The 26,428-nt window shown below is 34.5% G+C and overlaps 10 protein-coding genes and 1 non-coding gene across 13 annotated transcripts; 8 read left to right on the top strand and 3 right to left on the bottom strand.

The window, feature by feature from the left end:
* Positions 1-70: 70 nt before the first annotated feature.
* cest-2.3 (Carboxylesterase type B domain-containing protein) lies at positions 71-7,526 on the top strand. The gene is made up of 10 exons (NM_074109.5): positions 71-168; positions 543-828; positions 1,093-1,294; positions 5,678-5,787; positions 5,844-6,020; positions 6,062-6,267; positions 6,312-6,545; positions 6,625-6,939; positions 6,988-7,274; positions 7,327-7,526. Exons 1-10 carry the CDS (start codon positions 101-103, stop codon positions 7,437-7,439), a joined length of 1,998 nt encoding a protein of 665 aa, NP_506510.2. The 5' UTR covers positions 71-100; the 3' UTR covers positions 7,440-7,526.
* ZC376.8 (DUF236 domain-containing protein) lies at positions 1,483-2,784 on the bottom strand. The gene is made up of 4 exons (NM_074111.5): positions 2,697-2,784; positions 2,423-2,650; positions 2,139-2,378; positions 1,483-1,866 (listed from the first exon to the last, which is right to left on the bottom strand). Exons 1-4 carry the CDS (start codon positions 2,718-2,720, stop codon positions 1,522-1,524), a joined length of 837 nt encoding a protein of 278 aa, NP_506512.2. The 5' UTR covers positions 2,721-2,784; the 3' UTR covers positions 1,483-1,521.
* Positions 3,403-4,952, bottom strand: ceh-74 (Homeobox domain-containing protein; the record flags this gene model as incomplete). Its single annotated transcript, NM_074110.4, has 4 exons — positions 3,403-3,759; positions 4,164-4,223; positions 4,268-4,591; positions 4,788-4,952. 4 exons carry the CDS (start codon positions 4,950-4,952, stop codon positions 3,550-3,552), a joined length of 759 nt encoding a protein of 252 aa, NP_506511.1. The 3' UTR covers positions 3,403-3,549.
* Positions 7,527-7,675: 149 nt separating the features above from the next.
* On the top strand, positions 7,676-11,392 carry cest-2.2 (Carboxylesterase type B domain-containing protein). 3 transcript variants are annotated; one of them, NM_001269637.2, is made up of 11 exons: positions 7,676-7,799; positions 8,115-8,312; positions 8,357-8,444; positions 8,494-8,695; positions 9,332-9,441; positions 9,521-9,697; positions 9,744-9,949; positions 9,996-10,229; positions 10,512-10,826; positions 10,870-11,171; positions 11,216-11,392. In NM_001269637.2, the coding sequence occupies exons 1-11, from the start codon at positions 7,732-7,734 to the stop codon at positions 11,326-11,328; spliced, it is 2,013 nt and encodes a 670-aa protein (NP_001256566.1). In that variant the 5' UTR covers positions 7,676-7,731; the 3' UTR covers positions 11,329-11,392. The 3 variants fall into 3 exon arrangements, with proteins under 3 accessions (NP_001256566.1, NP_001256568.1, NP_001256567.1); NM_001269638.3 differs by having other exon boundaries at positions 7,704-7,799; positions 8,109-8,312; positions 11,216-11,384; NM_001269639.4 differs by lacking the exons at positions 9,332-9,441; positions 9,521-9,697; positions 9,744-9,949; ... (2 more) ...; positions 10,870-11,171; positions 11,216-11,392 and having other exon boundaries at positions 8,494-8,906.
* Positions 11,393-11,549: 157 nt separating this feature from the next.
* On the top strand, positions 11,550-14,671 carry cest-2.1 (Carboxylesterase type B domain-containing protein). Its single transcript, NM_074107.6, has 11 exons — positions 11,550-11,724; positions 11,772-11,969; positions 12,017-12,104; positions 12,170-12,371; positions 12,419-12,528; positions 12,729-12,905; positions 12,954-13,159; positions 13,208-13,441; positions 13,735-14,049; positions 14,101-14,414; positions 14,471-14,671. The coding sequence occupies exons 1-11, from the start codon at positions 11,654-11,656 to the stop codon at positions 14,581-14,583; spliced, it is 2,028 nt and encodes a 675-aa protein (NP_506508.2). The 5' UTR covers positions 11,550-11,653; the 3' UTR covers positions 14,584-14,671.
* A 630-nt stretch (positions 14,672-15,301) lies between these two features.
* On the top strand, positions 15,302-15,926 carry ocam-1 (ONECUT (homeobox) Associated Motif containing). The gene is made up of 2 exons (NM_074106.4): positions 15,302-15,387; positions 15,477-15,926. The coding sequence occupies exons 1-2, from the start codon at positions 15,310-15,312 to the stop codon at positions 15,801-15,803; spliced, it is 405 nt and encodes a 134-aa protein (NP_506507.2). The 5' UTR covers positions 15,302-15,309; the 3' UTR covers positions 15,804-15,926.
* Positions 15,927-16,300: 374 nt separating this feature from the next.
* Positions 16,301-19,776, top strand: cest-1.1 (Carboxylic ester hydrolase). Its single transcript, NM_074105.4, has 11 exons — positions 16,301-16,409; positions 16,792-16,989; positions 17,307-17,394; positions 17,442-17,643; positions 17,693-17,802; positions 17,849-18,025; positions 18,140-18,345; positions 18,387-18,620; positions 18,664-18,978; positions 19,044-19,357; positions 19,626-19,776. The coding sequence occupies exons 1-11, from the start codon at positions 16,345-16,347 to the stop codon at positions 19,736-19,738; spliced, it is 2,022 nt and encodes a 673-aa protein (NP_506506.1). The 5' UTR covers positions 16,301-16,344; the 3' UTR covers positions 19,739-19,776.
* Positions 19,777-20,021: 245 nt separating this feature from the next.
* Positions 20,022-21,572, top strand: srd-26 (Serpentine receptor class delta-26). Its single transcript, NM_074104.2, has 3 exons — positions 20,022-20,368; positions 20,656-21,145; positions 21,196-21,572. Exons 1-3 carry the CDS (start codon positions 20,190-20,192, stop codon positions 21,478-21,480), a joined length of 954 nt encoding a protein of 317 aa, NP_506505.1. The 5' UTR covers positions 20,022-20,189; the 3' UTR covers positions 21,481-21,572.
* A 596-nt stretch (positions 21,573-22,168) lies between these two features.
* Positions 22,169-25,368, top strand: cest-1.2 (Carboxylic ester hydrolase). The gene is made up of 11 exons (NM_074103.7): positions 22,169-22,301; positions 22,353-22,550; positions 22,918-23,008; positions 23,053-23,254; positions 23,302-23,411; positions 23,458-23,634; positions 23,676-23,881; positions 23,925-24,164; positions 24,355-24,669; positions 24,725-25,038; positions 25,140-25,368. Exons 1-11 carry the CDS (start codon positions 22,231-22,233, stop codon positions 25,244-25,246), a joined length of 2,031 nt encoding a protein of 676 aa, NP_506504.2. The 5' UTR covers positions 22,169-22,230; the 3' UTR covers positions 25,247-25,368.
* 21ur-15383 lies at positions 24,725-24,745 on the top strand. Its single transcript, NR_069938.1, has one exon.
* A 6-nt stretch (positions 25,369-25,374) lies between the features above and the next one.
* AH10.2 (Transmembrane domain-containing protein) lies at positions 25,375-26,263 on the bottom strand. Its single transcript, NM_074102.2, has 2 exons — positions 25,713-26,263; positions 25,375-25,658 (listed from the first exon to the last, which is right to left on the bottom strand). Exons 1-2 carry the CDS (start codon positions 26,198-26,200, stop codon positions 25,409-25,411), a joined length of 738 nt encoding a protein of 245 aa, NP_506503.1. The 5' UTR covers positions 26,201-26,263; the 3' UTR covers positions 25,375-25,408.
* Between the last annotated feature and the right edge of the window lie 165 nt (positions 26,264-26,428).

Here is a 26,428-nt window from a genome sequence, read left to right as displayed (position 1 = left end):
GAGAATTGATTTATCTTATCACTGTGCCATCTCTTATCGTTTTCATAACATATTTCCCAGAAATGAGAGCGGTTGGCTCTGTTTAATCGATCATCAGAGAATGATTTTACAATATTTATACTTCGCAGTTCTGATACATTTATCTATTTCTACAAGAATTCAGTTATCGTGAGTTTGTTCAGTTTTTCCGATTTTAAAGCAAAAATACAGGGCCGGGTCTCGCCACGAATGATATATTTTTGAAGAAAGTCTGTACAAACTGGTGTGCGCCTTTAGAGAGTACGGTATTTGCATGGTATTCTCCTTTTTCCGTTTATCTATTTGAAGGCAGAACTGGAACGCTGAAAAAAGTATGAGAATAAAAGAAATAACGAAGAAAACTGCAAATTGAAAATATTGTACCTTTTAAAGGCGCAAGTCTTGGTGTTTGTTTAGTTGGAAATGTTTCATTCGTCGCTGCAAGACCGGATACCGTACTTTCGCATTGAGAATCGAAATATATTGCAACAGTGTGACTAAAACTCTTGATTTGTTTTGTTCAGAACTGGAACAATCGAAGGGAAAATCTTGAATGCTACTTATTCGCCGTTTGGAAATCAAACTGCTACCGTATTTTTGGGCATACCATACGTTGAACCTCCAATTGGAGAACTTCGATTCCGGAAACCACGTCTTCTGAAATCATGGGAAGGAGTTCTAGAGACAAAGGATTATAAGCCTGCGTGTATGAGTTATTGGAGGAAAACTTTCAAAAATGGATTTGTTGGAGAAATTTCAGAGGATTGTCTATACGCAAATGTGTTCACAAACCAGTATTGCTTGCAAAATGTCAGTATTATACAGTCTTTGCAATTTTTCACATGATGCTCTCGCCACGAACTACGCCAGAAGGCGTGTGTCCCTTTAATAGTACAGTAACCACTATACGGTTCTAGTAATAACGAGGAAAAAGGGGTTACTGTACTTCTCAAGGCGCATATATATTTTCAGCGGTTACGATTAGAAAACATTTGATGCACCGTGAGAACGGTACCGTCTATTTTAGTGGACAAACGCAAAACTTCTCTCTCAATTTTTTTTTCAATATTCCAGAAAAACTGCTCCGTAATGATTGTGGTACATGGTGGACGACTTGTTTGCGAATCGGGTTCCGCATTTAAACCTGAAATTTTTATAAACAATTTTGTGGGTCAGGACAGAAATATTGTAGTTGTGACATTCAATTACCGCCTCGGAGTTTTTGGATTTGGAGTATTTAATGGAGAAACCGGGGATACGAATGTGGCAATGTATGGTACGTGTAGTTCAAGTACAGTGTATTTTTGTACACTTATATGACTTCAAAGGAGAGCGCATTTTTTCGAAATAGTCCTGCCACTTGCCACTTATTGGTCTCGTCACGCGCTTCAAAAATCAATGGCTGGCGCGTGGCGAGACCATTCCAAATGCGCCCTCCTCAAAGAGTAACAGTTCTTGCGCGCCGAAATTATTTCATGAAATGGTTTATTCGAGTTACAAGAGCTATTTAATTTCGGATTTCTTTTCCTCTTTGTCATCCTTCTTTTCAGCATCTTTCTTCTCGCTCTTCTTCTCCTCATTATTAAAGATTCCCTTATCAACTTCATTCAAAGTCTCATATTGTGGATCCTTTGCATCAGCCTTTTGCACTTTATCCGGTTGCTTGAACTCCTTCTTCTTTCCTTCATCATCTTTCTTCTCGTCCTTGAACATTTCTTCACCCAATCCATTCAATGTTTCGTATTGGGGATCTTTCACATCAGCTTTTTCAACTTTTGTGGGTGCTTTGAACTGCTTTTTCGGGTTTTTGTCCGGTCCGAAGAGATCATTGTTCAATCCGCAGAGAGTCTGAAAATTAAGATTATTTTGATGATAATCTAAAAGGGATACTATACTAAATCTATACTAAATACCATAAAATCAATATCAGATTCGGTTTTGGCGCAACTTTCTGGAAAACTCTCGAAACTTTCTTTCATACTATCACAACTTCTAGGAGACTTCAAAGCAGTATGAAAGTTTTGAAAGCTCTTTTGTATAACTCCTGTTGTGGTCAAGCGCAGACACTTCTAACTTCTAACCACTAAACCTAAAACTTCTTGTCCTCCGTCTGAAATTACCTGATAATTAGGATCCTTTTTAGGAGCGACCGCAGATTCATCCACTGGTTTCTTGAAAGTATCCTTTCCTTTGACATCTGGCTTCTTAGCATCCTCCTTCTTTGGATCTTCTGACTTTTTATCCTCCGCTTTGTTCGATTTTTCCTTTTCCTTTTCCTTATCCTCCTCCTTCTTGCTTCCCTCATTCTTGGACTTCTCCTTTTTCTCACTCTTTTTGGATTTCGCGGGCTCTTCGGGTTTCTGAAAAGGCAATGAAATAAAACAAACTCAACATTCAAATGTACCTTTTCCTCTCCCTTCTCTTCAATCTTCTTCACGGCATCAGCTGGCGGTGGAGCTTTTGGTGGTTCAGGAACCTTCGGAGCTGGCGGTGGTGGTGGTGGACTCTCGGCAGATGGGGCCCCGGAAACATCCTTCTTCTTTTTCGGTTTACCACACACGAAAACAGTCATTGCAATAGATACAAGACCCAATAATGACCACAAGTGGAAAGCCACGTGGTTCCAATCGACCTGAATCGAAATTTGAGATATTTGATGACTTGTATGAATAGCTTACAATTTGCCAAAATGCGAAGGCCATTTCTATCTGAGAATCGGAACTCAGAAGTAAATAATCCCTTGATAGGATTGAAGTGTTTTGAAATAAATTAATTTTCAAAATATCGTATCACTGATTACATCATCACGTAAAAGTATAAAATATAAACTTTTTATTTTTTGAATTTTTATTAAAATTAAATTAGCGTGAATGAATATTTGGTTCAAGATACTCAAATTAGTCTGAAATGTTTGGCCCTGCAGTTATCATATTGAAGGGAATTCAAACAGAGAAATTATACGAAATCGAGTGTTCAAAAGTTGGATTTTTCTTTTCTTTCTTTCTCAATTATCTTGTAGTTTTCGTAAGTATCAGAGTAGTTTGGGTATTTTGAAGCAAAATATTATTTTTTAACCTAAATCTGAACCATCTATAACATTTAACACCCTCATTTAACAAAAATGAAATGGATTTTGTTTGAAACTTGCTTTGATACATTTTCGATACACATAACTTTTAAATTAAGTTTATTTGTGTACGAAAAACATTTTAAAAAACTGGAAGGTGAAGTTCACACTTTATATTAAAATGTTCTACCAGTAGAAGAATGAGTTGGTTACATATATATCATATGTTATAGTTCAAATTGAATTCCATACCGTGCGTCTTCCACTTCTCTCATGTCCTCCCGATTGTCATTTATATCAAACAAATTCTAGAAAAATTATAGGTTTCTATTTATAAGGATCTATTAAAAACCCGATCATTGATAAAGTAATGAAAATCACTTTGCAAAAAATCAAAAAAAGTTAAGACACTTTAAAAACGAAAAAGATCACTGTACAGAAAATGCGAGAACTTTGAATAACTATTATTCATAACCGTTAAATCGATTAATCACAGTTGCAGCGTGCTTTTTGATTGTCTGAAATGGTCCATACGGCATTCCGGTTTCTTTTCGAAAATCTGGATCGTCAAAAAAACTTTCCATTGTGTCTCCAGAGATTTCCTGGCTTTTTATGATGTCCATTGCTTGGGCGCTTGATAGAAAGTTGGAAGTCCATTGAAGAAATTCTGCGGGCTGAAAAAGAAAATGTTTCAGAAGACTAATACCAATATTTGGAATATTAAAGAAAATAATATAATTTTAAAACAATGTGTACTACCCATTTGTATACTACCCATTTGCAAAATTTAGTGATTTGACTTATTTTGTTATATGCAAGTAGGTGTGCGCCTTTAAAGAGTACCATAGGTTCAAACTCGTCGTTAATGCGCAATATTAATTGATTTCTAAATAAAATTATATTTGTTCATTTTGTTTAAATCAATAGCAAAGGGTTTGAAGCTACAATACGCTTTGAAGGCTCACACCATTTTTGGTTTAACAATAATTGTCGTGTTGAGACCACATTCTGTATATTTACAATTTTTTAAATTATTTCTAGCACATTTTGGAATACTATCAATATTATTCATACTCACCGTCCATTTTTCATAATCCAGAGAGCATCCGGCTGGAACAAACAGTGTTTGACTTTCTGGCTAAAAAACAGAAATTAAAACCGTCTATAGAGCATCTAACTTACAATTATCCGATCTCTACGTGGTGTTGAAACGTGTTGCACAGTTCTCAAATGAAAAGATTGTTCCATTACAGGCGGAGATTCTGATTTGACGTCTTTCAACTCGTCTCTGATTGATGAAACTTTTGCCATCTCGAACTGAGAATTATCCAACTCTTCTATATCATCTTGAAAATCATCCGTAGATTCCTCTTCATGATTCTTGTAATCTAGACCACAAGTAACTCTTCCTCTTTTTGAAATTTCACTTGAATCTTCATTGTCATCTCCTTTTCTCTTTCTCCGTTCTCTATCTCTTGTTCGCCGATTATCAAACCATTTTCGAATCTGAAAGTAGGAATGGACAATATTTTCAAAACATGTAAAGATGAAACGCTATATGCAAAGCAATTAAAATAACTTGTTAGAAAAGTGTACTAAATCCCCATTGAAAATACTCCACTTTTGAGAAAGATGCTTTTTCAATATTGGGATTACATTTTTAGACCTAATATTTCTTAACTTTTAAGATTATTTAACTCACTCTTCTCTGCTGAATTTGATACGTCTGAGCCCATTCTGCGTATTGCTCTTTTGATGGATATTGACATACTTGATAGATTGCGTACATTTGTTCTCGGAAAATTGTCTCATTTAGTGGATCCAACTCAGCCGGAACCTTTGGTGTCTGCTCATTTTTAGATGACATCTGAATATTGAAATAAGGAAGATCTAGAGCAATATCAACAAAAACAGAAACAAATCTTTCGAAAGTCTTAAGACGTTAAATATCTAAAGAAGTAAAGAAAGAAGGGAAGGAGAGGAAAGAGGTGAACGAATGGGAGGAGAGGAGACATCTAGAGTAAGGCCATTGAGGAGAGACACAGCTGAATGTAATGAGAGATTATATGGTTTCATGAGACTCAGACAATGTGAGAGTACGGAGTGCGTCGATGGGAATTGTGGCGTTTCCCCCTTTCCCTCCTCCTCACCTCACTCTGACAACCAAAGAGATGGAGAGAAAGAAGACATGAGAGAGGAGAGGAAAGAGGCAAAGGACACTGCTCAATGATTTGTATGTATATATGTACATTCCGTTTGGATGAATAATTCATTCAAAGTTATCAAATAAAAATTTGTTGGAAAGTTCAATTCAGATTTTTCAGTAATGTAGAAACGACTGCATATGTGTCTTCAAAATTTGAAATATCATCATCTAATTTTCTACATCAAATGAATAAATCTGTAAAATTCGGCCATGTAACAACCACCATAAGATCGGGACGGGAACCACTCGGAAAATCATCGTGTTCCTTTAATCTGAAACGCCAAGAAAATTAAATTATGATAATATGAATTATTATACCACAACTTCATAAAAAATCTCTCAAAAGTTAGTTATGTAGCTTCAGAGATCTATAAATCAAATTTCAGATATGTTGGAAGCAGTGAAGTGGGTAAGAAAAGAGATTGACCAATTTGGAGGGAACAAGGACAGAATCACAATGGCTGGACATTCTGCAGGAGCAGGACTTATTGTAGATGTAAGTTCAAATTATTAAAATTCATTCAAATTGTTGGCAGCTAATGACCCTTTCAGTTCACGAGCTCAACTCTCTCCAAAGGTTTACTCCATCAACAGATTGTTATGAGTGCTCCACTTCAAGATATTTCGAAAAGTGCAAACTTTAAAGGAATGACTATTGTAGCTCAAAATGTAGGATGTATACCAAAAGAATACGGATTCAGAAAATTATCGAAAACTCAAATTAATAAGGTAAGAACTTATATTAACAGTTTGCGTTAACAGACTTTCAGACCTACTTGTGCCTTCAAAATAAATCTGCTCAAGATCTACTTCATGCTCAACTGAGTATGCAACAGAATTCCACGTTTTACTTTGGATCCCCTCGTGTAGATGGAGATTTTATAACTGACTATCCAGATAATCTATTTAATTTTAATACGATCTACCCTATCAATACATTCATTGGAACTACAACTGGCGAGCTCAGAGACTCATTGTATGGCGAGAACAATTGTTTAGATAATCAAAATCTTGTTTCAGATATATAACGGATCCCAAAAATGACCGGATAAAGGAGCAGTTATTGAAAAACATGTGTGAGCATGTTGGTTATGAACTTTTTGAGAAACCAGAGGAATTTACAAAAAAGTGTGGAAATTATTACAAAAATGGGACAGATGCTCAGTTTTTGTCGGATGATATGGAATTTTACTCCGGTGCCATAAAGGTGGCTAACGCGCATAAAAGAGCCAATTCCAAAGTTTTTATGTACAGGTATGTATTCCACCGGGGCGCAGGAGAACGAGAGAAAAGGCGCCCTCGTCACGCCTCGACCGAAATTAATAATTTTTAGCTATGATTATAAAGGCGCCGGCACGGCGTTCCACAAATATTTGGAGGCCCCTTCTCCTCATCATTCTGAAGATTTGATCTACACTTTTGGAACTAGTCGTGGACCATTTGTTGCCAAGGATTACGTTATTGAGCGAATTTATAGTGGAATGCTTGCCAATTTTATCAATTTCGAAGATCCTTCTCCATCGAAAACTCAGCAGTGGCGACAGTACACACAGGAGAAACGCGAATATTTTTTGATAGATTTTGATAAGAACTTCACTATGCCTGGAATGAAAGATCACTATTACACAAGGGCTCTAGATTTTTGGAGGTACTGTTAGGTATACTGTCTTGTTGGTTAATTCAAACTCTTTTTTAGTACCGCCGGCAAAAAGTCATTCAGTGAACGATTTTCGCCGTCACTTGACAATTTTGTCATGTCAATTCTCACAGATCCAATTGTTTCCCATTTGAAAGGTGTTGCATCTGGCCCTGATAAGTCTATTGAACAATTTGAAAAGGTTTTTAACGAACGGGAGAGCTTCCTTGAAGAGTTGAAGCTAAGGAGAAAATTGAAGTTGGAGAAGAAAATCGGTGTTCAAATGAGAAATTCAGTTGTGGAATTTGAAAAAGATGCAGATCAAGGGACAAGTGGAGGAGTTCTAAGTGAGTTCCAGTATTGTATGTTTCTTTGATTTTCATATCATATTTTTTCCAGATACACTTCCAATAATTCTTGGTGTCACAGTATTTGGTAGTATCATCTATGCTTCCATATCCCATTTCTGCATCCCTAATAAATCAAGGACAGGTTACCAACTTCTGGAATAGTTTATTTAATTTCAAAGCTGAACAATGATATTGTTTAAAAAAAAACAATGATATTGTTAAAATAAAAATATTGAGAATAAACTTCCATTTAAGCTAATACCCTGATTGAATGATTACGCAATTAAGAACCAAAGTTCTGCCAAAAAAAATCTTGAAAGAACAATGAATGACAAAAACTAGAGTTCTTATCAAACTTCAAAACGTTTTTTAGACCGTTTAGGTTTCCAGATAACACTGATAAAACCATTTGCTCTATTCATTTGTCTGAATGTGGTTTTATTGATTTCCAGACATGTTTTTCCGATTTTTCATTTTATGGGCAATATTGCAAAATGTGCGGTCTACCAAAGTTAAATTGTCGTAAGTTGAGAGTGTGGTGAAAGAATATTAAATTTAAAACCAAACTTAATATTGAATGTTATCAGTGTGCTTTCATTTGAATACACTTTTAGTAATCTAAAATGACAGATTATCAGGATAAAACACAACAAAAAATACGCTAGATTAATCAAAAAGTTTAGTCAAAGTTTTAGTAAAGTGGGATAATGGAAAATAAACAATGGGAAAAGTGCGCTTTTTAGAAATTCAGAGCGCCGTGGCTTTATTGAACACCTATAAAATAGATCCACTGGCGCTACTCCTTGTCTGAACGATATTGTACTCTTCCAGTTCCAGAACTGGAACAATTGAAGGGAGAACCCTCACCGCTTCTTATTCTCCACTCGGAAATCAGACCGGAATTGTGTTTTTCGGTGTTCCATATGTTGAACCTCCAGTTGGAAATCTGAGATTCCGTAAGCCGCGTCCACCAAAACCCTGGGACGGAGTTTTGGAGGCGAAGGAGTATAAAGCGGCTTGTATGAGTGATCAGAAGTAAGAGATATTTTTAATTTCATGAATTTAGTTTTGCCCTTCAGAAAAACCTACAAAAATGGTGTTGGAGGGCCTGTATCAGAAGACTGTCTTTATGCCAATGTGTTCACAAACCAATATTGTTTGGAGCATGTGTGTTTTCTAAATTCTTATATACAAGACTCATTATATTATTTTCCAGAAAAACTGCTCAGTAATGTTAACCATACATGGTGGACGATTCGTCATAGAATCAGCCTCAGCGTATGATCCTGAAATTATAATTAATAATTTTGTGGGTCAAGGCAGAAATATTGTTGTAGTTACTTTCAACTATCGTCTAGGATTATTTGGACTGGGAATGCTCAATGGAGATAATCAAGATACAAATTTTGGATTATACGGTTTGTGTGTCAATTTTGGCTCGTTTTTCAGAAAACGCAATAGTTTTAAATTGAATTGATAACGCGTTCGAGGCAGGTCTGAAAAGTCGAATTGCTCTAAAATAATTGTTTAATAAATTGTTCAATTGTTCTTTTATCTATTCTTGCTAGTATCTTCTGAAAATTGAAAAGTGCTATTACTTATTAGAAAAAACAGATTTTCGACCCAAAGCTTCGAATTTAAACGCAGGCTTTCTAGCTACCGCAACCGCAAGTACGATAGGTTCTGTGCCTTTCATTCTGAAATTTATTGTTGGTGTTTGAAATTTTTATCGTCGAAAACGGAATAAAAAAATAACTCTCTATGAAAACCAATAAAGAGTTAAGAAAATTGCGAAATACTAGCAAGTACTGTAGCTGAGATGTTTTGTACGTCCCAGGATTCAAGTTCGGAAGATTTTATTCGCCAAAGTTAATAATGCTCATGAATCTTTGATTTGATTTCGGTAAGTGATTATTGAAACACTTGTTCCCCATAATGGACTTTTAAATTTTAAAGAAAAAAATTATATAAATTTGTTCACAACTTAATTTGAATAACTTTATTTAAATCTTTAAAGTTTAGGAAAAATCTTGAAATATTTTCACTTTTGCCAGATATATTGGAAGTTGTGAGATGGACTCGAAAAGAAATCAAAAATTTCGGAGGTGACAAGGATAGAATAACGATGCAGGGGCATTCTGCAGGAGCAGTTTTTACTGCCGCGGTAATTAAATCTTCTTTTTTGTTTTTCAGCTTCTCAATCCGTAAAAATCTTATTTGAAAATGCTTGTACAAATTTTCAGTTCTCTACATCTCCGCTGTCAAAAGGTCTTATTCACCAACAAATTATAATGAGTGCATCGATGTCTAATCTTTCGAAAAAATCAAATGTGAAAGAGCTGACAGTAGTTGCCAGAATAGTTGGATGCCTTCCAGATGAACATGGATTTCCAAAATTATCGAACGTAGAAGTTGAAAAAGTATTGGAGAAAAAAGTGAAATTTCAAAAAGATAATTCAAATTAAGGCCTATACCTGCCTTCGTTCAAAATCTGCTCAACAAATTCTTGATGCTCAGCTGTATATGCTCCGTAACACTACATACTACATAGGACAGGGTCATATAGATGGGATATATCAAGTTGATTATCCTGATAATCTATATGCAACAAATTCAATTTACCCGATTAATACTATGATTGGAACTACAACTGCTGAATTGATGGATTCAAGGTAAACTACGAGTTGTAAAAAACAGATTTGACTGTCTATATTTCAGATACATTGTTGATCCAAAAAATACTGGCAAAAAAGAAATACTACTTCAAAATCTATGCGAGCATATTGGTTATGAACTCTACAAAGAGCCTGAAGAGTTTTCACAAAAATGTCGCAACTTTTACAAAAATGGAGAGGATGCGAAATCATTGGGGGATGATATGGAATTTTATTACGGAGCTATTCAACTGGCGAATGTACATTCCAGCAAAGATACAAACGTTTTTGTGTACAGGTGATTTCATTTTTCAGGAAGAGTTTTAATAACAAAGGTGGAGAGGTATCAAGGATGAAACTATTTTAAAGTTACCAACAATAAAACTGTTTAAAAATTTGAATAAACAGTCTGAATAAAATTGGATAGTAATTTGGGAAAAAAATTAACAACGGTATCCGAGGTTGAGATTCTTTTCGAAATTTCTGACAAAAAAAAGCGTCTGGAAAGTTTTTAGAAAGTTTTTTCAGACCATAACTTTTCATTTTTTATAATAAGTCGAATAATTGATTTTACGTTCAGCTTTGACTACAAGGAAGCTGGGAATGCGTACAAGAAATATGACAAATCTCTTTCACCCAAACACGGCGAAGACTTCGCCTATGCTTTTGGTACCAATCGCGGAAATTTCTCGACAAAGGATTATGTTATCGAGTATATTTATAGTGGAATGTTTGCTGATTTTGTGAACTTTGGTGATCCTTCACCTTTGGAGGATCAGGAATGGGCGCAGTATACCCCGGAAAAACGAGAATATTTTTTGATCGATTTTGATAAGAACTTTACAATGCCTGGAATGAAAGATCACTATTACCCAAAGGCTTTGGAGTTTTGGAGGTAAAGGAATCTTTTCATAAATTCATATTTGAAGAAGTTTTAGTACATGTGGAAGCAAGTCTTTCAAGGAACACTTTTCTCCGTCAGTCGATATATTTATAATCGGAAATCTCTTGAATCCAATTATGTCTCATTTGAATCATAATGAAACTGGCCCCGATAAGACTTTTGAGCAATTTGATAAATTGTATAACGAACGGGAAGAGTTTTTGAAACTTCTAAAAGCTGTAAGGAAATTGGAAATTCAAAAGAAAATGTGGAGAGGTCGAAGTTCCAAAGATTTAATGCTGAAAGAGCTTGTGGATTTGGAGAAAATAAACGAAGAAGAGCAAGAAACTGGAGCTAGTAAGTTTTAAAGTTAGCCTCCATATTGAAACAAAACCTTCCAGATTTCCTTCTCATAATATTTGGTGGAACTCTTCTCGGTGGTATTCTCTACGTCTCCATTTCTCATTTCTGCCTCCATCATCGTTCTCGTGATGGATATCAGCTCTTGAAATAATTATTCAAACTTATGTGTTTGTCTGTATTATGATTTTTATGTCTAAATAAATGTTCTCTTACAACTCACCGTAATTCTTATTAACCGATTTCTTAGTTTTCAGACCAAAACGGCAATTCATTTTTTCTCTGATACTTCAGTCCTAGTCACAAAATCAACTACATAGAGAGTTCAAATTTTTACTATAGAACAACCACATACACTACATATTTTATCTTATCAATATTTTTCTATCTCTGTAGACTAATTTTAAGAAAACGAGATTGACAACAAGTGTGCTCTCATTCTATTTATTTTTTGTTCATTTTCGTATCGATTTTTGAAAATGGTTCTTTTATTTCTTTTTCTGCTATCCACTTTACTGCACATTTCAATATCAACGAGAGTTCAGTTATCGTAAGTTTACAATTTGAACAGTTATTTGAAAAATAAGATATTTTCAGAACGGGAACAATTGAAGGAAAAATCTTGACTTCTACATACTCTCCACTTGGAAATCACACAGGAATTGGGTTTTTGGGTATTCCATTTGTTGAGCCGCCAGCTGGAAATCTTCGATTTAGAAAACCACGACCACCAATTCCTTGGGATGGTATTCTTGAGACAAAGGAATATAAGCCGGCGTGTATGAGTGATGCAAAGTGAGTTTTCTTATAGTCTCTTCTGAAAATAAACTGTTTTCATAAAGAAAAACGTACAAAAATGGAGTTGGAGGACCGATTTCTGAAGATTGTTTGTATGCAAATGTATTTACAAACCAATATTGCATGAAGCGTGTAAGTTTCCAAAACGTTGTTTAGCTTTCAAATCTATAACATTTTAATATTTTCAAAATTTTCAGAAAAATTGTTCCGTAATGATTGTAGTCCACGGAGGGAGAATTTTAACAGAATCCGCGTCCGCATTCAATCCTGAAATTTTGGTGAACAATTTTGTGGGCCAAGGCAGAAATATTGTAGTTGTGACATTCAATTATCGTCTTGGAACTTTTGGATTCGGAGTGCTAAATGGAGAAAAGGGTGATTCGAATGTAGGGATGTTTGGTATGTTTTCTAAAACAATTTCATTTGATTTGTAAATGAACGTTTAGACATGTTGGAAGCTGTGAAATGGACTCGAAAAGAAGTGCATAACTTTGGAGGAAATAAGGACAAACTCACAATGGTTGGACATTCTGCAGGTGGCTCTTTAGTTGGAGCGGTGAGTTTGGTAAAATAGTGTTATACTTTTTCCAACCTAAAAACGTTGTAATTTAAGATAAAAAATCCAACAAAACTATGCATACATTATTTTGAACAAAATGAAAAGTTGATTTGAATTTTTTTCTTTCCTAATTTTTGGCTATGTGATTTTGGAACTGGCTTAAAAACTCTATGCTATTCAATTTTTATATTTTGCAGTTTACCTCGTCTCCACTCTCAAAAGGTATGTTAAACCAGCAAATTATAATGAGTGGAGCACTTTATCAAATGGGAAAACTCGCAAACTTCAAAGGAATGACTGCAATGGCACAGAAAGCTGGATGTCTACCAGAGGTATTCGGATTCAGAAAACTGTCTCAAGTTCGAATTGACAAGGTTAGTAAAGAATCTAAAAATCTGTTTGCAATGACACTATTATTTTAGACTTATTCATGCCTTCGAAATATATCTGCACAGGAAGTTCTAGATGCTCAATTATGGGTCCTCCAGAACACTACTTACTATATCTCAGTTCCTCATATTGATGGAGAATTTCTACTCAATTATTCTGATGAAATATTAGCTTCTGGAACTATTCATCCTATCAATTCAATGATAGGAACTACAACTGCCGAGCTGAGAGATCCAATGTATGATTTCGAAATTAAAATCTCTTCAAACTACTAACCAATTTTCAGATACATTAATGATCTAAAAAATGCGGACAAAAAAGAAGAATTATTGAAAAATTTATGCGAGCATATTGGCTATGAGCTTTATACAGAACCGGAAGAGTTTTCTAGAAAATGCCAGAAATTTTATGGAAACGGAGATGATGCTCAATTTTTGGCGGATGACATGGAATTTTATGATGGTTCTATTAAAGTAGCAAATGCACATGCAAGTAAAAATACAAAAGTCTTTATGTACAGGTAAGAACATTTTATTGATCTACATAATAGAAAATTACAGTTAGGTATCTATTTGAAACAATTTATTAACAATTAATTTTCGTTTTAAGACAATATATTTTCTTAGGTATAGATAATTAAATTCCAAATTTGCTCTTAATTTGTAAAAACATTGTAAAATTCAAAAAGCTTCTTGACAAAGATAATATTGTTAAACACCCGCGCATTTCTTGGTTATCCTGCCATTTTTGCCTTCAATTTTCGTGAATGTAACGGATTTTTTCTGAAAATTTCTTCCAACCTATTTTTTGCAGCTACGATTACAAGGACGCTGGACCTGCTTTCAAAAAATATGCTCAAGCGCCACCGCCTCATCATTCGGAAGATTTGATCTACGTTTTTGGAACAAGCCGTGGAAATTTTACAGAAAAAGATTATGTTATTGAACAAATTTATAGTGGAATGTTTGCTGATTTCGTGAATTTTGGAAATCCATCACCATCAAAAGAACAAAAATGGAAAGAATATTCTCCAGAGAAACGAGAATATTTTTTAATTGATTTTGACAAAAACTTTACTATGCCTGGAACGAGAGATGGGTATTATTCAAGAGCTTTAGAGTTTTGGAGGTATGCATACTTTTTGTTTCAATCATGTCGTCTCAACAGATCTTTTTACAGCACTGCGGGTACCAAGTCATTTTCTGAGCATTATTCCCCATCACTCGACTCATTTACCACTGGAATTCTAATTGATCCTATTGTTTCACATATGAAAGGAGTTGCAACCGGACCTGATAAAACATTTGAACAGTTTGAGAAAATGCTCCTGGAAAGAGAAATGTTTCTGAAAACTTTGAAATCTGAAAGAAAATTGGAACTTTTGAAGGAAAAATGGAGGAAAATTAGAAACGGCGGAGGAAGAATTGTAGAGAGAGCAGGAAATGCTCCGATGGAAATGAGAGATGGGAAGAAGGGCAGTAGAGGTGGAGTCAGTGAGTTTTCAGAAAAAGAAAGTTGTCGATAGTTATCAAAACATATATTTTTCCAGGTCTCCTCTTAATCATCTTTGGCGGAACGCTTCTAGGTGGAATACTCTATGTCACTATTTCACATTTTTGCCTACATCACAAATCTCGGGAAGGATATCAGCTTTTGAAATAACTTGGAATAAATGTATCTCTTATTCTATAAATTTTAGAAAACTTACTATAAGTGTTGTTTGTGTTCTAATGAAAAAAGTGCCAAGCTATTCGGGCCTTATATTTAACGCTACCCTTTAAAATGAGGCTGGAAATTATTTTCTCATGCAATATTAAAAGAGAATATACAGAATCTGTGTCACACAAGTTTTAACATTGTCCCAGGCAGAATTTTATAAACAACGCATTTAGTTATCTACAAAATACTAAAAAGGAATAAGATATTGGCCATTTTGAAATGAAATAAAGCGACAATGACCCGATGCAAGACTGTTTTTTATATTTTTTATTTTGTTGGATGAAAAATGGTTTCATGTTTCCCAAGTTCTGATTACGCTAATTTTGGTTTTCGTGTAACATTCAAAGTTTTACGACCTTCTGCTTTCTCGTGCGCAGGCACTTTCTTTCATGTGCCGCGTTCTAAACATATCTTCTTGAAATAAGACCCATTCAAGCAACATTCTGCAAGCTTTGTATGTTCACAATGTGATATTCAATTTGAATTAAACTTTTGTCCTTTATAAAATTCAGTTGTTTTTTTAAAATTTCAATAGATTTCCAAACAAAAACGACTACTGATGCCATCGTCAAAGTTTTAGAATTGTATCCTTTTCAATTTATTGTTTTAAATTTGTTTGTAAATCGCATGTGAAAAATTGTCTCTAAATTTTCAAATTTCTAGCTTGAAATGGAGGAAAGTACCACGAATTCTCAGCAAAACAAGCTTTCTGCAGAGCTTGTTAAGAAAGCAAGGAAGATACCATCGGTGAGTTTACCATTTATACAACTCAGATAAACTGCAAATTTATATTTTTAATTTCCTAAGCTTGATTAAAATAAAACTACCAATTAAAGGGCGTTTTCGAGGATTCGAGTTCGACAACATCCAGAAAGTCAACTTGGACGCCAAAACGGCCACTGCACAAGCCAGGTACACTGGAGCCCATTGTTCTTCGATCAGACGTCCCGCAAGGAGTCAACATTGGCATTCTGTTGTATGGCTATAATTATCCACGTCAAGTAATCCGGCAACAACGCCAAGCTGTGACAACAGTCACTCATGATCCTGTCGAGGAGCCATGCAATGTTGAACAGAACAAAGAGCCCGTGAAACCCATGACTGATGATCAAGCAAACGTCAATGATGAATCTGAAAACGCATCGATCAAGCCAGCTTCTTAAGCAACTGTGTGTTTCTAAACTCATTAATTTCTTGAATTACTTGAAGTTTTTGATGAGAAATATGTATGCTTTTTAATTGTTTTGTAATAAGCCTTGATGTGACACACAAAAACAATTTTTGCTCTAAACTTTATTTGAAGATATATATTGAAATAGTGCCGTGGTACTTCTGTATGAATAAACTCTAAAAATGAATGAGCCCATAGGCTCACATGTCTTTCAAAAAACTTAAGTTTTTTTAAAATTTTTTGAAAATTTCCAGTTGTTGTATTTATATGCTTTGGAGCCGGTTTTATTGGTACTGTTCTCTACGCTTCAGTATCCCACTACTGCCAAAAGTAAATATCTCGACAAAGTTATCAAAAGCTCTGAATAAAGTTTTCACACGATACACGACCATTTTGCAAAACTGTTGCACTTCAAAGAACTCTAGCCTATGCCCTTTTTGTCTTATCATTTTTATTTACATGTACTCCAAGAATAAATATAAAAAAGGTAGAGTCATTTGTTTCTACTACTTCCAATTACCAGTTGTTTTAAAATGCTCAAACCTGCTACCGTACTCCTCTTAATACAAATGTATGTTTGCAAGAGAGTCCAATTATCGTAAGTTCATTTACTTTTTAAATACTGTATTTTCTCTATTAGGAAGACAAGAAATACCAATTTCTAAATACCTTCGCAACGTAAAACTAGTACATCAAAGACTGCAATACTACATTTCAAAAGATTCTTTGTGTCTGGAACTAGTAACGTTTTAACTATTTTCATGTATTATGGTTGGTTAAATATTATCCGGTTATCCGAATAAACAACAATTAAAAGGGGATAAAATTCTCATTAAAATGTTCAAATTACTCTGGTTTTTGAAGATTTTTTTACCAAGCAATAATTTCAGTCAATTAGGAACAACAAAACATATCGTGTCCAGACTTACTTAGAGAAAAAAAGTGAAGTTATAGAAAATATATTTGAGAAAATATTTTAGATCCGGAACAATAGAAGGCAAAATCCTCAACATTTCATATTCTCCACTGGGAAATCAATCTGCTACTGTATTTTTGGGTATTCCGTTTGTTGAACCTCCAATTGGAGACCTTCGATATCGAAAACCCCGTCCACCGAAATCATGGGAAGGAGTTTTGGTAACAAATGAATATAAATCAGCGTGTATGAGCAATGCAACGTGAGTTATTTCAATATAGTCAGTGTTAGTTTTGATTCCTGCACTTTTGGGAAAATGACGCAACTAAAAGTGTTGTGTATTTGTGTTTGCAAAAGTTGTTTATGTCATTCGGCAACGTTTATTGATAAGAATTTTCAGCCAGAATAAAACAATTGTTGAAACGAAACTAGCTTACCTTTCAAAGTAGAAAAAGGACAGACCAACAACTTTACCAAAAAATATAATATTGAGAAGTACTTTAGAATATCTTTTTTCCTTTAAAAAATTTCAGGAGCTTTGAAATTTCAGTTGCTTTTTTTAAAGAACAAATTTTACAGGAAAACTTACAAAAATAAATTCGGAGGTCCAATTTCTGAAGATTGTTTGTATCTCAATGTCCTCACAAATGAATATTGCTTGGAAAATGTGAGAATTAATACAAATAGTTGAGAGTGAAAAGTGAAAAGGTTTAGAAAAACTGTTCTGTTATGATGATTGTCCATGGTGGAGGGTATTTAACCGAATCAGCTTCAACTTTCAATCCGGAGATTCTGATCAACAATTTCGTGGGTCAAGGCAGAAATATTGTAGTGGTTACTTTCAATTATCGACTTGGACTTTTCTCGTTTGGTCAGTTTAATGGTGATCGAGGAGACAAGAATTTTGGACTTTATGGTATGTTTTCAATTTTACTATAAGATAAATTCTCAAGATAAAATTCCAGATATGATTGAATCTGTAAATTGGGTTAGGAGGGAAATTGAAAACTTTGGAGGAAATAAAAACAGAATTACATTGGCAGGGCATTCGGCTGGAGCCAGTATGATAGTAGCGGTAGGTCACATAAATGATACATTTTTGTAAATTAATCCATTTCCAGTTTACAAGCTCTCCACTCACAAAAGGACTCGTCCATCAACAGATTATAATGAGCGCACCCATGACGAATATGTCAAAGAAATCGAATTTCAAAGGAATGACAGTGATGGCTCAGATGGTTGGATGCCTGTCAGAAGAAATTGGGTTTAATAAATTGTCAGAGGAACAGGTGGAAAATGTGAGGTTTTGATATTTTTATTGAGTAATTTATTTTTTAATGGAGACAATAAGAAAAATGTGGGGAAACAAGTTACATCTGGGAGGCAAGTTGATTAGCATTTATAAATTACAGACGTACTCTTGTCTGCGAAAAAAATCTGCTCAACAAATACTAGATGCTCAATTATGGTTGCTACAAAATTCTACATATTTTCTCGGAGCACCTCCAATTGATGAGCATTTTCTAACTGACTATCCAGAAAATTTATATGCTTCCAAATCAATTTACCCTATCAACACTTTGATAGGTACTACAACTCTAGAAGTTGAAGAATCATCGTGAGAGTAACATTAATTTTAAGTTTACAACAATTGTTCAGATACATAATTGATCCTGCATTTGCTGACAAAAAAGTTGAATTGCTTGAAAACTTATGTGATCACATTGGATATGTACTATATGAGGAACCAGAGACTTTTTCGAAGAAATGCCAAAAACAATATATGAATGGGAATTCGTCAATGAATTTATCGAATGAAATGGAATTCTACACACCTGCTATTGATTTTGCCGATTCCCACACAAGCGGAAATACGAAAGTATTCTTGTATAGGTAAAGCATTTTCAGGAAACCTTTGAAACTGCTCAGATTTCAGTTACGACTATCGTGGTGCAGGACCAGCATACGATAGATATTTGGAAGTTAGATCCCCTCATCATTCTGAAGATTTGATCTATGTTTTTGGCACTCATCGAGGAATTTTCGCGCCAAAAGATTACATTATAGAGAAAATTTACAGTGGAATGTTTGCTGACTTTGTTAATTTTGAGAACCCTTTACCATCGGGAGACCAAAAATGGAATCAGTACACCAAAGAAAATCGAGAGCATTTTTTGATTAACTTTGATAAAAACTTTATAACGCCTGGAATGAGGGATAATTATTATACGGAAGCTTATGAGTTTTGGAGGTGAGAACTTTATATATTTGAAACTTCATATATTTGAATTTAAATTCTATAAATAATTTTTGAAGCACGGTGGGCAAAAAATCCTTCAAAGAGGAATGGTCTCCATCACTTGATACATTTACATGTGCCCTTGTAATATCTCCACTAGTTTCTCATATGAAACAAACTACAACTGCTTTTGATAAAACTTTTGAGCAAACTGAATTGTTGTACAAGGAGGAAGTTAATTTTTTGAAAAGAGAAAAATTGGAGAGAACGCAAGAGCTAAAAATGGAAACGAAGAGACGAGATAAAGCTTTGCGAATTCAGAATAGAAAAAATGGATTGGCAAATAAAGAAATTACAGAAGGAGATGAAGAAGATGAGAGCTCGAAACTAGGTAATTAGATCTTTTTGTTTTTTTTTTGCTGTGGATTTTTATTTTTTCGAAATCATGTGAGCAAAACAAAACACTTAAAAAACACAAATTTTTAAAGATTATGATAGCCTGTCGTTAAATGAGAAGCTCATAGATTTTTAAGAAAGTTTTTCAAAATAAAATCAATTTTTAGTTGTTTCTTATTTTTTTTGGAGAAAAACATTTCTCACCATTCGTTTCCGTAAAAACAAATTTTTTGGATTCATACTTTTATCAGTTTCAATTACAGATATTCTCCTTATCATCAGTGCTGGAACTCTTTTCGGTGGAATTTTGTATGTCACATTGCCCAATGTCATACTACAAAAACGTGCACGAGATGGATACGAGCTTCTATCATAAACAACTGTTTTTGTCAAATAAACCACATTAAAGTTCTTTTTTGATACAATCATTTGTGTTCATGTTCATATGATGGGGAAACTGAGAAGGCATATTGTCAGAAATTCAAATCAGAAATGAGAATGGGCGGTCTCTGAGCACCCGTTTCCTAGAGTATTTTCCAAGTTCAAACCACCATTTTGTCTCTTTTTTGTTGCATTGTCTGGTCGTTGAAATCTTTTACGTCAGGGATTTAGTCATGCATTGAAATTTATAGTTTGATAATAATCTCGTTCTTTTTTTTCAGCGTCAGAACACCTCTCACCCATCTCGTACATGAATCATTAGTGGGAAAATTTGAAGTCTCATACAATCTCCTTTATAGTACAATGATTAGTCTGTTCTGATATTTCCCATAGACATACTAGTATAAATAGGACAGCTACACCGCCACACATCTCATCTAGAAGTCATGCTCTACCAGCTTCTTCATACGGTTTTGTCAGTAACTGGCGTCACGCTCAATGCGTTTATGATGTATCTGGCGCTGACAAAATCACCGAAAATTATGCGTCCATGTTCGGCAATCATCACAATTAAGACGTTCACTGATATTTTGACGTCGGCAATGAGCTTTTTCGTAATGCAAAGGTTAGTCAAACATTTTAATGGAAGGTTTCCCAATTGAAGCAAATTCCTGAAAAACAGCGTCTAAGTGTTATATTTTTTTGATTTAGTCCTCTCCTAATTCAATTGAAAGTTTTTTGGTTTTGCAAATCCAGTACGAAGGATCGAATTAAATTTCTCCTTTTGAATTTCTTTTAAAACAATATTTCCCGTTCCCACGTAAGAAAACTTTCTCCATGAAGCTTACTTATTTCAATATTAACAAATAATTATAGAAAATATCCACATTAACCCTCAATTTATATTTCCAGAATCGTCACTGATGGATCTTCCATTTTGGTCATTCCAACTGGACCATGCACTCGTCTCGGCCCAACTGCTTGCTATGTCGGGCATATGTTCATGTTATGTTTCTTGGAGTGCAACTTAATTTGGATGATATCATCCTACATTTTTCGTTATTACATTCTTTATGTTCGTGATCCTTCAATCAAAAGTCTTGTCTTCGTTGCACTCTGCTTATCAATCCCATCCTTCATCCATATGGCCGCCTGGATCAGGTCATACGATCCAAACGAAGCATTCGTTGTTCCAGACTCTTTTGGATTGGCATCAAGTCATTTGATTTTGGGAGGTCATATTGTCTACCGGTCAACAATTACGCTTATCTTGCAACTATTTATCACATCCGTTCTGGTTCTGATTGCTTATGCATGGATTCGGAATACACTTCTAAGTTTTGCCATCAAAATGGGTTCCGATAAAAACGATGTGAAAAATCTAAATGCACGACTTGTAAAGGTAATCAATTTTCATCCTATTTCCATTTCACTGAACAAAAATATTTCCAGGTTATCAATTTCCAAGTGTTTCTTCCAACCTTCATCTTTCTGGGATTCTTCATATTTGCAGCAATGTTCGGTCGTTATATTACTGTGAATATTGCTCAATATCTCGTCTCTATTGCTTTCATGTTTTCCCCAATCTGCTCACCATTTTCTTATATCCTTTTTGTTCCTCATTACCTGAATGTGATAACCGGAAACAAGAAGCCGGCCGAAAATCGTGCGACGGATATGTGTGCTGTTAGAGCATTCAAGAATCCAAATGTCTCTGTTACAATGACTAATGCATGATTTTGTGAAAACTTTTTATTTGAAAAAAAAGCATAAAATGAAACATTTTTAAAATTGACTACATAGAAATTTATGCAAAATAAAGAATATTTTCGCATGTTTAGCTGTCAGACTGTACAAAGTTATTAAAATTGATCATCATAAATCAGCACACATCAAAGACATCGAGATAACATGATCTTAGAACCAACCGTCACAAATTGGTAACCAGAAGTTTTACACGAGAAAATGATCCCTGAATCATAGCATCTGTAACATCTGAAGCATATTTTTTCTGACCGTTATAAAAAACTAAAAATAATCCAAAAAGACCAAATATCCGAATAGACGTGTTTATATATTTTCTGAAAAAAAAAATTAGCAAAAAAGATGACTAAAGGATAATGTATTTGTTTTTTTAATTTTTGTTTTTACTGGAGGATTTTACGATGTTTATTTGACAGAACTCTTTTGATTTTTTAATCTACTTTATTTTTACTATACCAATAAAATAAGGCTTCCTTTGACTTTTACTTTCAAGTAACATTACACAATTTATGAAATCGCAAATTTGCATTATTGGAACAAAAATCATTCGAAATTTGTGTTTTTTGTCGACTCGTGATATGACTCTCATGGTCAAGTCAATTCCAATTGTTTGTCTTTTATCAATATTTAGAATATAAATTTTCGAAAAACACTGATAGAGGAGGCACAACTTTCTTATTCCTCTGCGACCGCATTACTAGACTTTTAGTTTAAAATTTAATCATGATTTTTAAATTTGTCGTGCTTCTTTGGTTTTCGGCACAGTTTGCTATTTCAACAAAAGTTCAATTATCGTGAGTTTGAATGTTTGAATTAGTTCCAAAAATTTCTTAAGAACTTTTCAGGACCGGTATAATTGAGGGAAAACAATTGAATTCTACATATTCTCCATTTGGAAATCAATCTGCTATTGCATTCCTCGGTATTCCATACGTGGAACCACCGATCGGAGATCTTCGATTCCGGAAACCACGTCCCCAAAAAACATGGAGTGGAGTTCTGGAGACAAAAAAGTTCAAACCTGCGTGTATGAGCAATTCAACGTTAGTTTTTTATTTCAATGATCAGAACAAGGAAAACTCTTTGATTTTCATTTCAAACTACGTTTTTGTCAAACGCACATCACAGTCTGCTCATTTGTGATAAGAAAAGTCGTTGAAAACTAAGAAGCAGCGACTGCTCTAAACGGAGTAGAAGGTTTTTGATCAACAGTTAAAGAAAATTTTTTTAAGGACATTGCATTTGTTGAATTTTTACAGTATTCTTGTTTTGAGCTCTACTAATGTTCCAGTTTAAAAAACGCAAAAATTCCAAAAGTGTTTCCCACTTATAATGTTTCAAAATAAATGGGTTGAATTTTTTAAAGACCCAGCGTCGTTTGCCTTGGGCATGTGAAACTACCTTTTTCAGAAAAACCTACAAGAATGGAGGAATTGGAGGACCAATTTCAGAAGATTGCTTGTATCTTAATGTTTTGACAAATCAATATTGCCTGGAAAATGTAAGCTGCATAATCTATTCCTAAACCATCAAGACGATATTCAGAAAAACTGTTCAGTGGTGATTATAGTGCACGGAGGCGGATATCTGTTTGAGTCAGCTGCCACATTCAACCATGAAATTTTAGTGAATAATTTTGTGGGGCAAGACAGGAATATTGTAGTCGTCACTATAAATTATCGCCTTGGAATTTTTGGATTTGGGCATCTCAATGGGTTCGAGGGTGATAAGAATGTGGGAATTTTTGGTTCGTTGCTTCGATATTTCGTTTTTGGTATATGGCGACAATTACAGATACCCTGGAAGCTGTGAAATGGGTACGAAGAGAAATAAAACAATTTGGTGGGAATAAAGATAGAATCACTTTGGCTGGGCACTCGGCAGGAGCTGGTGTGGTAGCTGCGGTATGATTATAAGGGTGAACCTTTTTTTCAATTTTTCAATTTTCAGTTTACGATCTCTCCTTTAACAAAAGGATTGATTCATCAGCAAATAGTCATGAGTGGACCAATGACTAATATGTCCAAGAAATCAAATTTCAAAGGAATGACAGCAATGGCTGAAAGAGTTGGTTGTCATTCAAAGAAATATGGTTTTAATAAACTTCCTGAACATGAAGTTGAACAGGTAAATTTCATATTAATGTTTGTGTTAACTATTTCCTATAGGTTTACTCCTGCCTTCGAAAGAAGCCTGCTCAAGAGTTACTTGATGCTCAACTTTGGTTGCTTCAAAACTCGACATTCTACTTTGGAGCTCCGCCAGTTGATGGAGAGTTTATAACTGATTATCCAGATAACTTATATTCGGAAAAGTCCATATTTTCAATCAATACATTATTAGGAACTACAACTAGAGAACTTCAAGACACTGGGCAGGTACTCTGAAACATTTGATTTCATATTACAAATTTTCAGATATATCAGTAACTCAAACTATTCAAAATTTGAGACGAAGGAAACATTCTTAAAAAATCTTTGCGATCAAATTGGAATAGAGATCTACAAGGAGTCAGAAGATTTTTCGTCGAAATGTCAAAAATGGTATATTAATGGATCCGATTCGAAATCTTTATCAGATGATATGGAGTTTTACACGCAAGCCATTAACTTAGCAGATGCACATGCGAGAAAAGGCAAAAAGGTTTATATGTACAGGTAACGAAATTTTTTTGAATTTATTTTTGCGTCTATTTATTGTACTCCTTAATTGATCATACATTCTATTAAAATTGTTAGCAAAACGGTAGACAATTGACATATGAGCTGAATAGTTAAGCAATGAGAATCAAGACTAAAAAAGAAACTACATATTGATAATTGATATTCCAATCTTTTCGCATTTCAGCTATGCCTACAGCGGGGCAGGACCTGCATTCAAAAAATATATGAAAGTGAAATCACCTCATCATTCTGAAGATTTAATCTACACTTTTGGAACTCACCGAGGAGTTTTTGCTCCAAAAGATTACGTTATTGAGTATATTTATAGTGGAATGTTTGCTGATTTTATCAATTTTGAAGATCCATCTCCTTCGACAGATCAACCTTGGCTACAGTATACAAAAGAAAATAAAGAGTATTTCTTGGTTGATTTTGATCAGAATCTGACAATGCCTGGAATGAAGAAAAACTATTATGCTAAAGCTTATGAATTTTGGAGGTAAACTGCGCTGTTCCAAACTACGGTTATATGTAGTTTCTGTTTTAATTTTCAGTACCGCTGGTCAAAAGTCATTCAAAGAAGAATGGTCTCCATCACTTGACACATTTATCATTACAAATTTAGTTGCTCCAATAATCACTCACATGGATCAAATAACATTTGACGTCGATAAAACTGTCGAGCAAATGGAAATACTAAAAATTGAACGGGAGAATTTTTTGAAGAGCGAAAAATTGAAAAGGAAATCGGAATTGGAGATGAGTAGATGGATTAAAAAGGGAAGAAAACGAGTAATAAATAAAAGGATGGGATTTATGCCAGTGGAAATCATAGAAAATGAAGAAAGTGAAAGTGATGGAGGATTTAGTAAGTTCTGTTTTTTGTTACTTTAGTTTTATTCGCTGAAACTAATAAGAAAAAAAGTTTAAAAAACTCATATTTTGTACCTTAAAGTCCAAACATTTCAGGCATCGGCTTACTTTTATTTGGTGGAACACTTCTAGGTGGAATTGTCTATGTTTCATCTTATCAATTCTTCCGACGATCTCGGAATGGGTATCAACTGATAAATTAAGTATACCAAAATTTTAGTACAACTCGGCATTTTTGAAATCAGAGCTTGAATTTTTTTCTAGAATTTCATCAAAATGTTTTTTTCTGTTTTTTCTTTTGCTAAAATGAATAGTCTGAAAAAATATTACAGTATTTATTAAATTATTACACAAAATATGAAATATTAATAAGAAACTTTCAAGAAAGTATGTGGAGCTTCCGTATATCTTGGGCTTTCTAGTGGCGAAAAATAACCTGATTCTTCAAGGAGAACAGAGCATTTTCTCTCATTTTGGGCTGGAGATTCCGGTTGAATGTAAACGTGTTTTTGATGATGTGGACGGAGGAAGATGTAGACGATAATGATAAGAATGAGAAGTACTATGATGATCACGATGAGCACGGAGCAATGAATGACGTTTAAAGAGATGGATCTGAAAATGTTTTTGATTAATCAGAAATTATTAACTTTGAGAAATTAAACTTACTGTTGCAGGGCCGAAGCTTCTTTTGGAACATCATTGATTACTATAATTACCTTAGTAGTTGAAGTTTTGATTTCTGTTGTAGTTGTGGAAATCACTGTGGTAGAGGTAGAAGTAATAATATCTTGGCATTTATCTCCAACGAACCCGGTATCACACTTGAAAACTGACTGAACCAATAAAACGGCGTCAGAGAATAGAATAGTTTGATAAGTATTGAGTTCATTACTATTCATATGATATTCCACTGTTGTCAGATCGCTAACATTATTGGAAAATGAGATCTCAAGCGTTTCTTGATGGTCTTTTGGGTGGAAGCTCAGTGTTCTTGGATTACCCATAGCAAGCTGGATTTCTTGGAAACTTGTGTTCGTCTTCAGTTGTAAGATAAAGTTTTTGGACGACGTTAGTTCCAACCGAAGATGTCCAGTTGCAGAGATCAATGGGAAAATAGTAAAGAATATAATAACAGCTCTAGAAAAAGAGAACATTCTGATGCGAGAAAAATCAGATTGAATGACTGGAATTCTGTGTTGGTTCCAGGTTTTTGTCTGCAAACTGTATGTGGGCCGTTAAGGCCCGCCCAGCGCTCTTTATTTATCATCACTTTTTATAGTCATCATTTTTGTATATGTGCGCATATATGGCTCAGCGAGCATGTAGACAAAAGGTGCAAGTGATATGTGTAGATGTAGATGGGTATTGGAGATAAGTGGAAT

The sequence above is a fragment of the Caenorhabditis elegans genome, chromosome V (assembly GCF_000002985.6).
Source record: "Caenorhabditis elegans chromosome V".
In the NCBI taxonomy this organism is placed as follows: Eukaryota; Metazoa; Nematoda; class Chromadorea; order Rhabditida; family Rhabditidae; genus Caenorhabditis; species Caenorhabditis elegans.
This window is presented reverse-complemented; position numbering and strand designations above follow the sequence as displayed.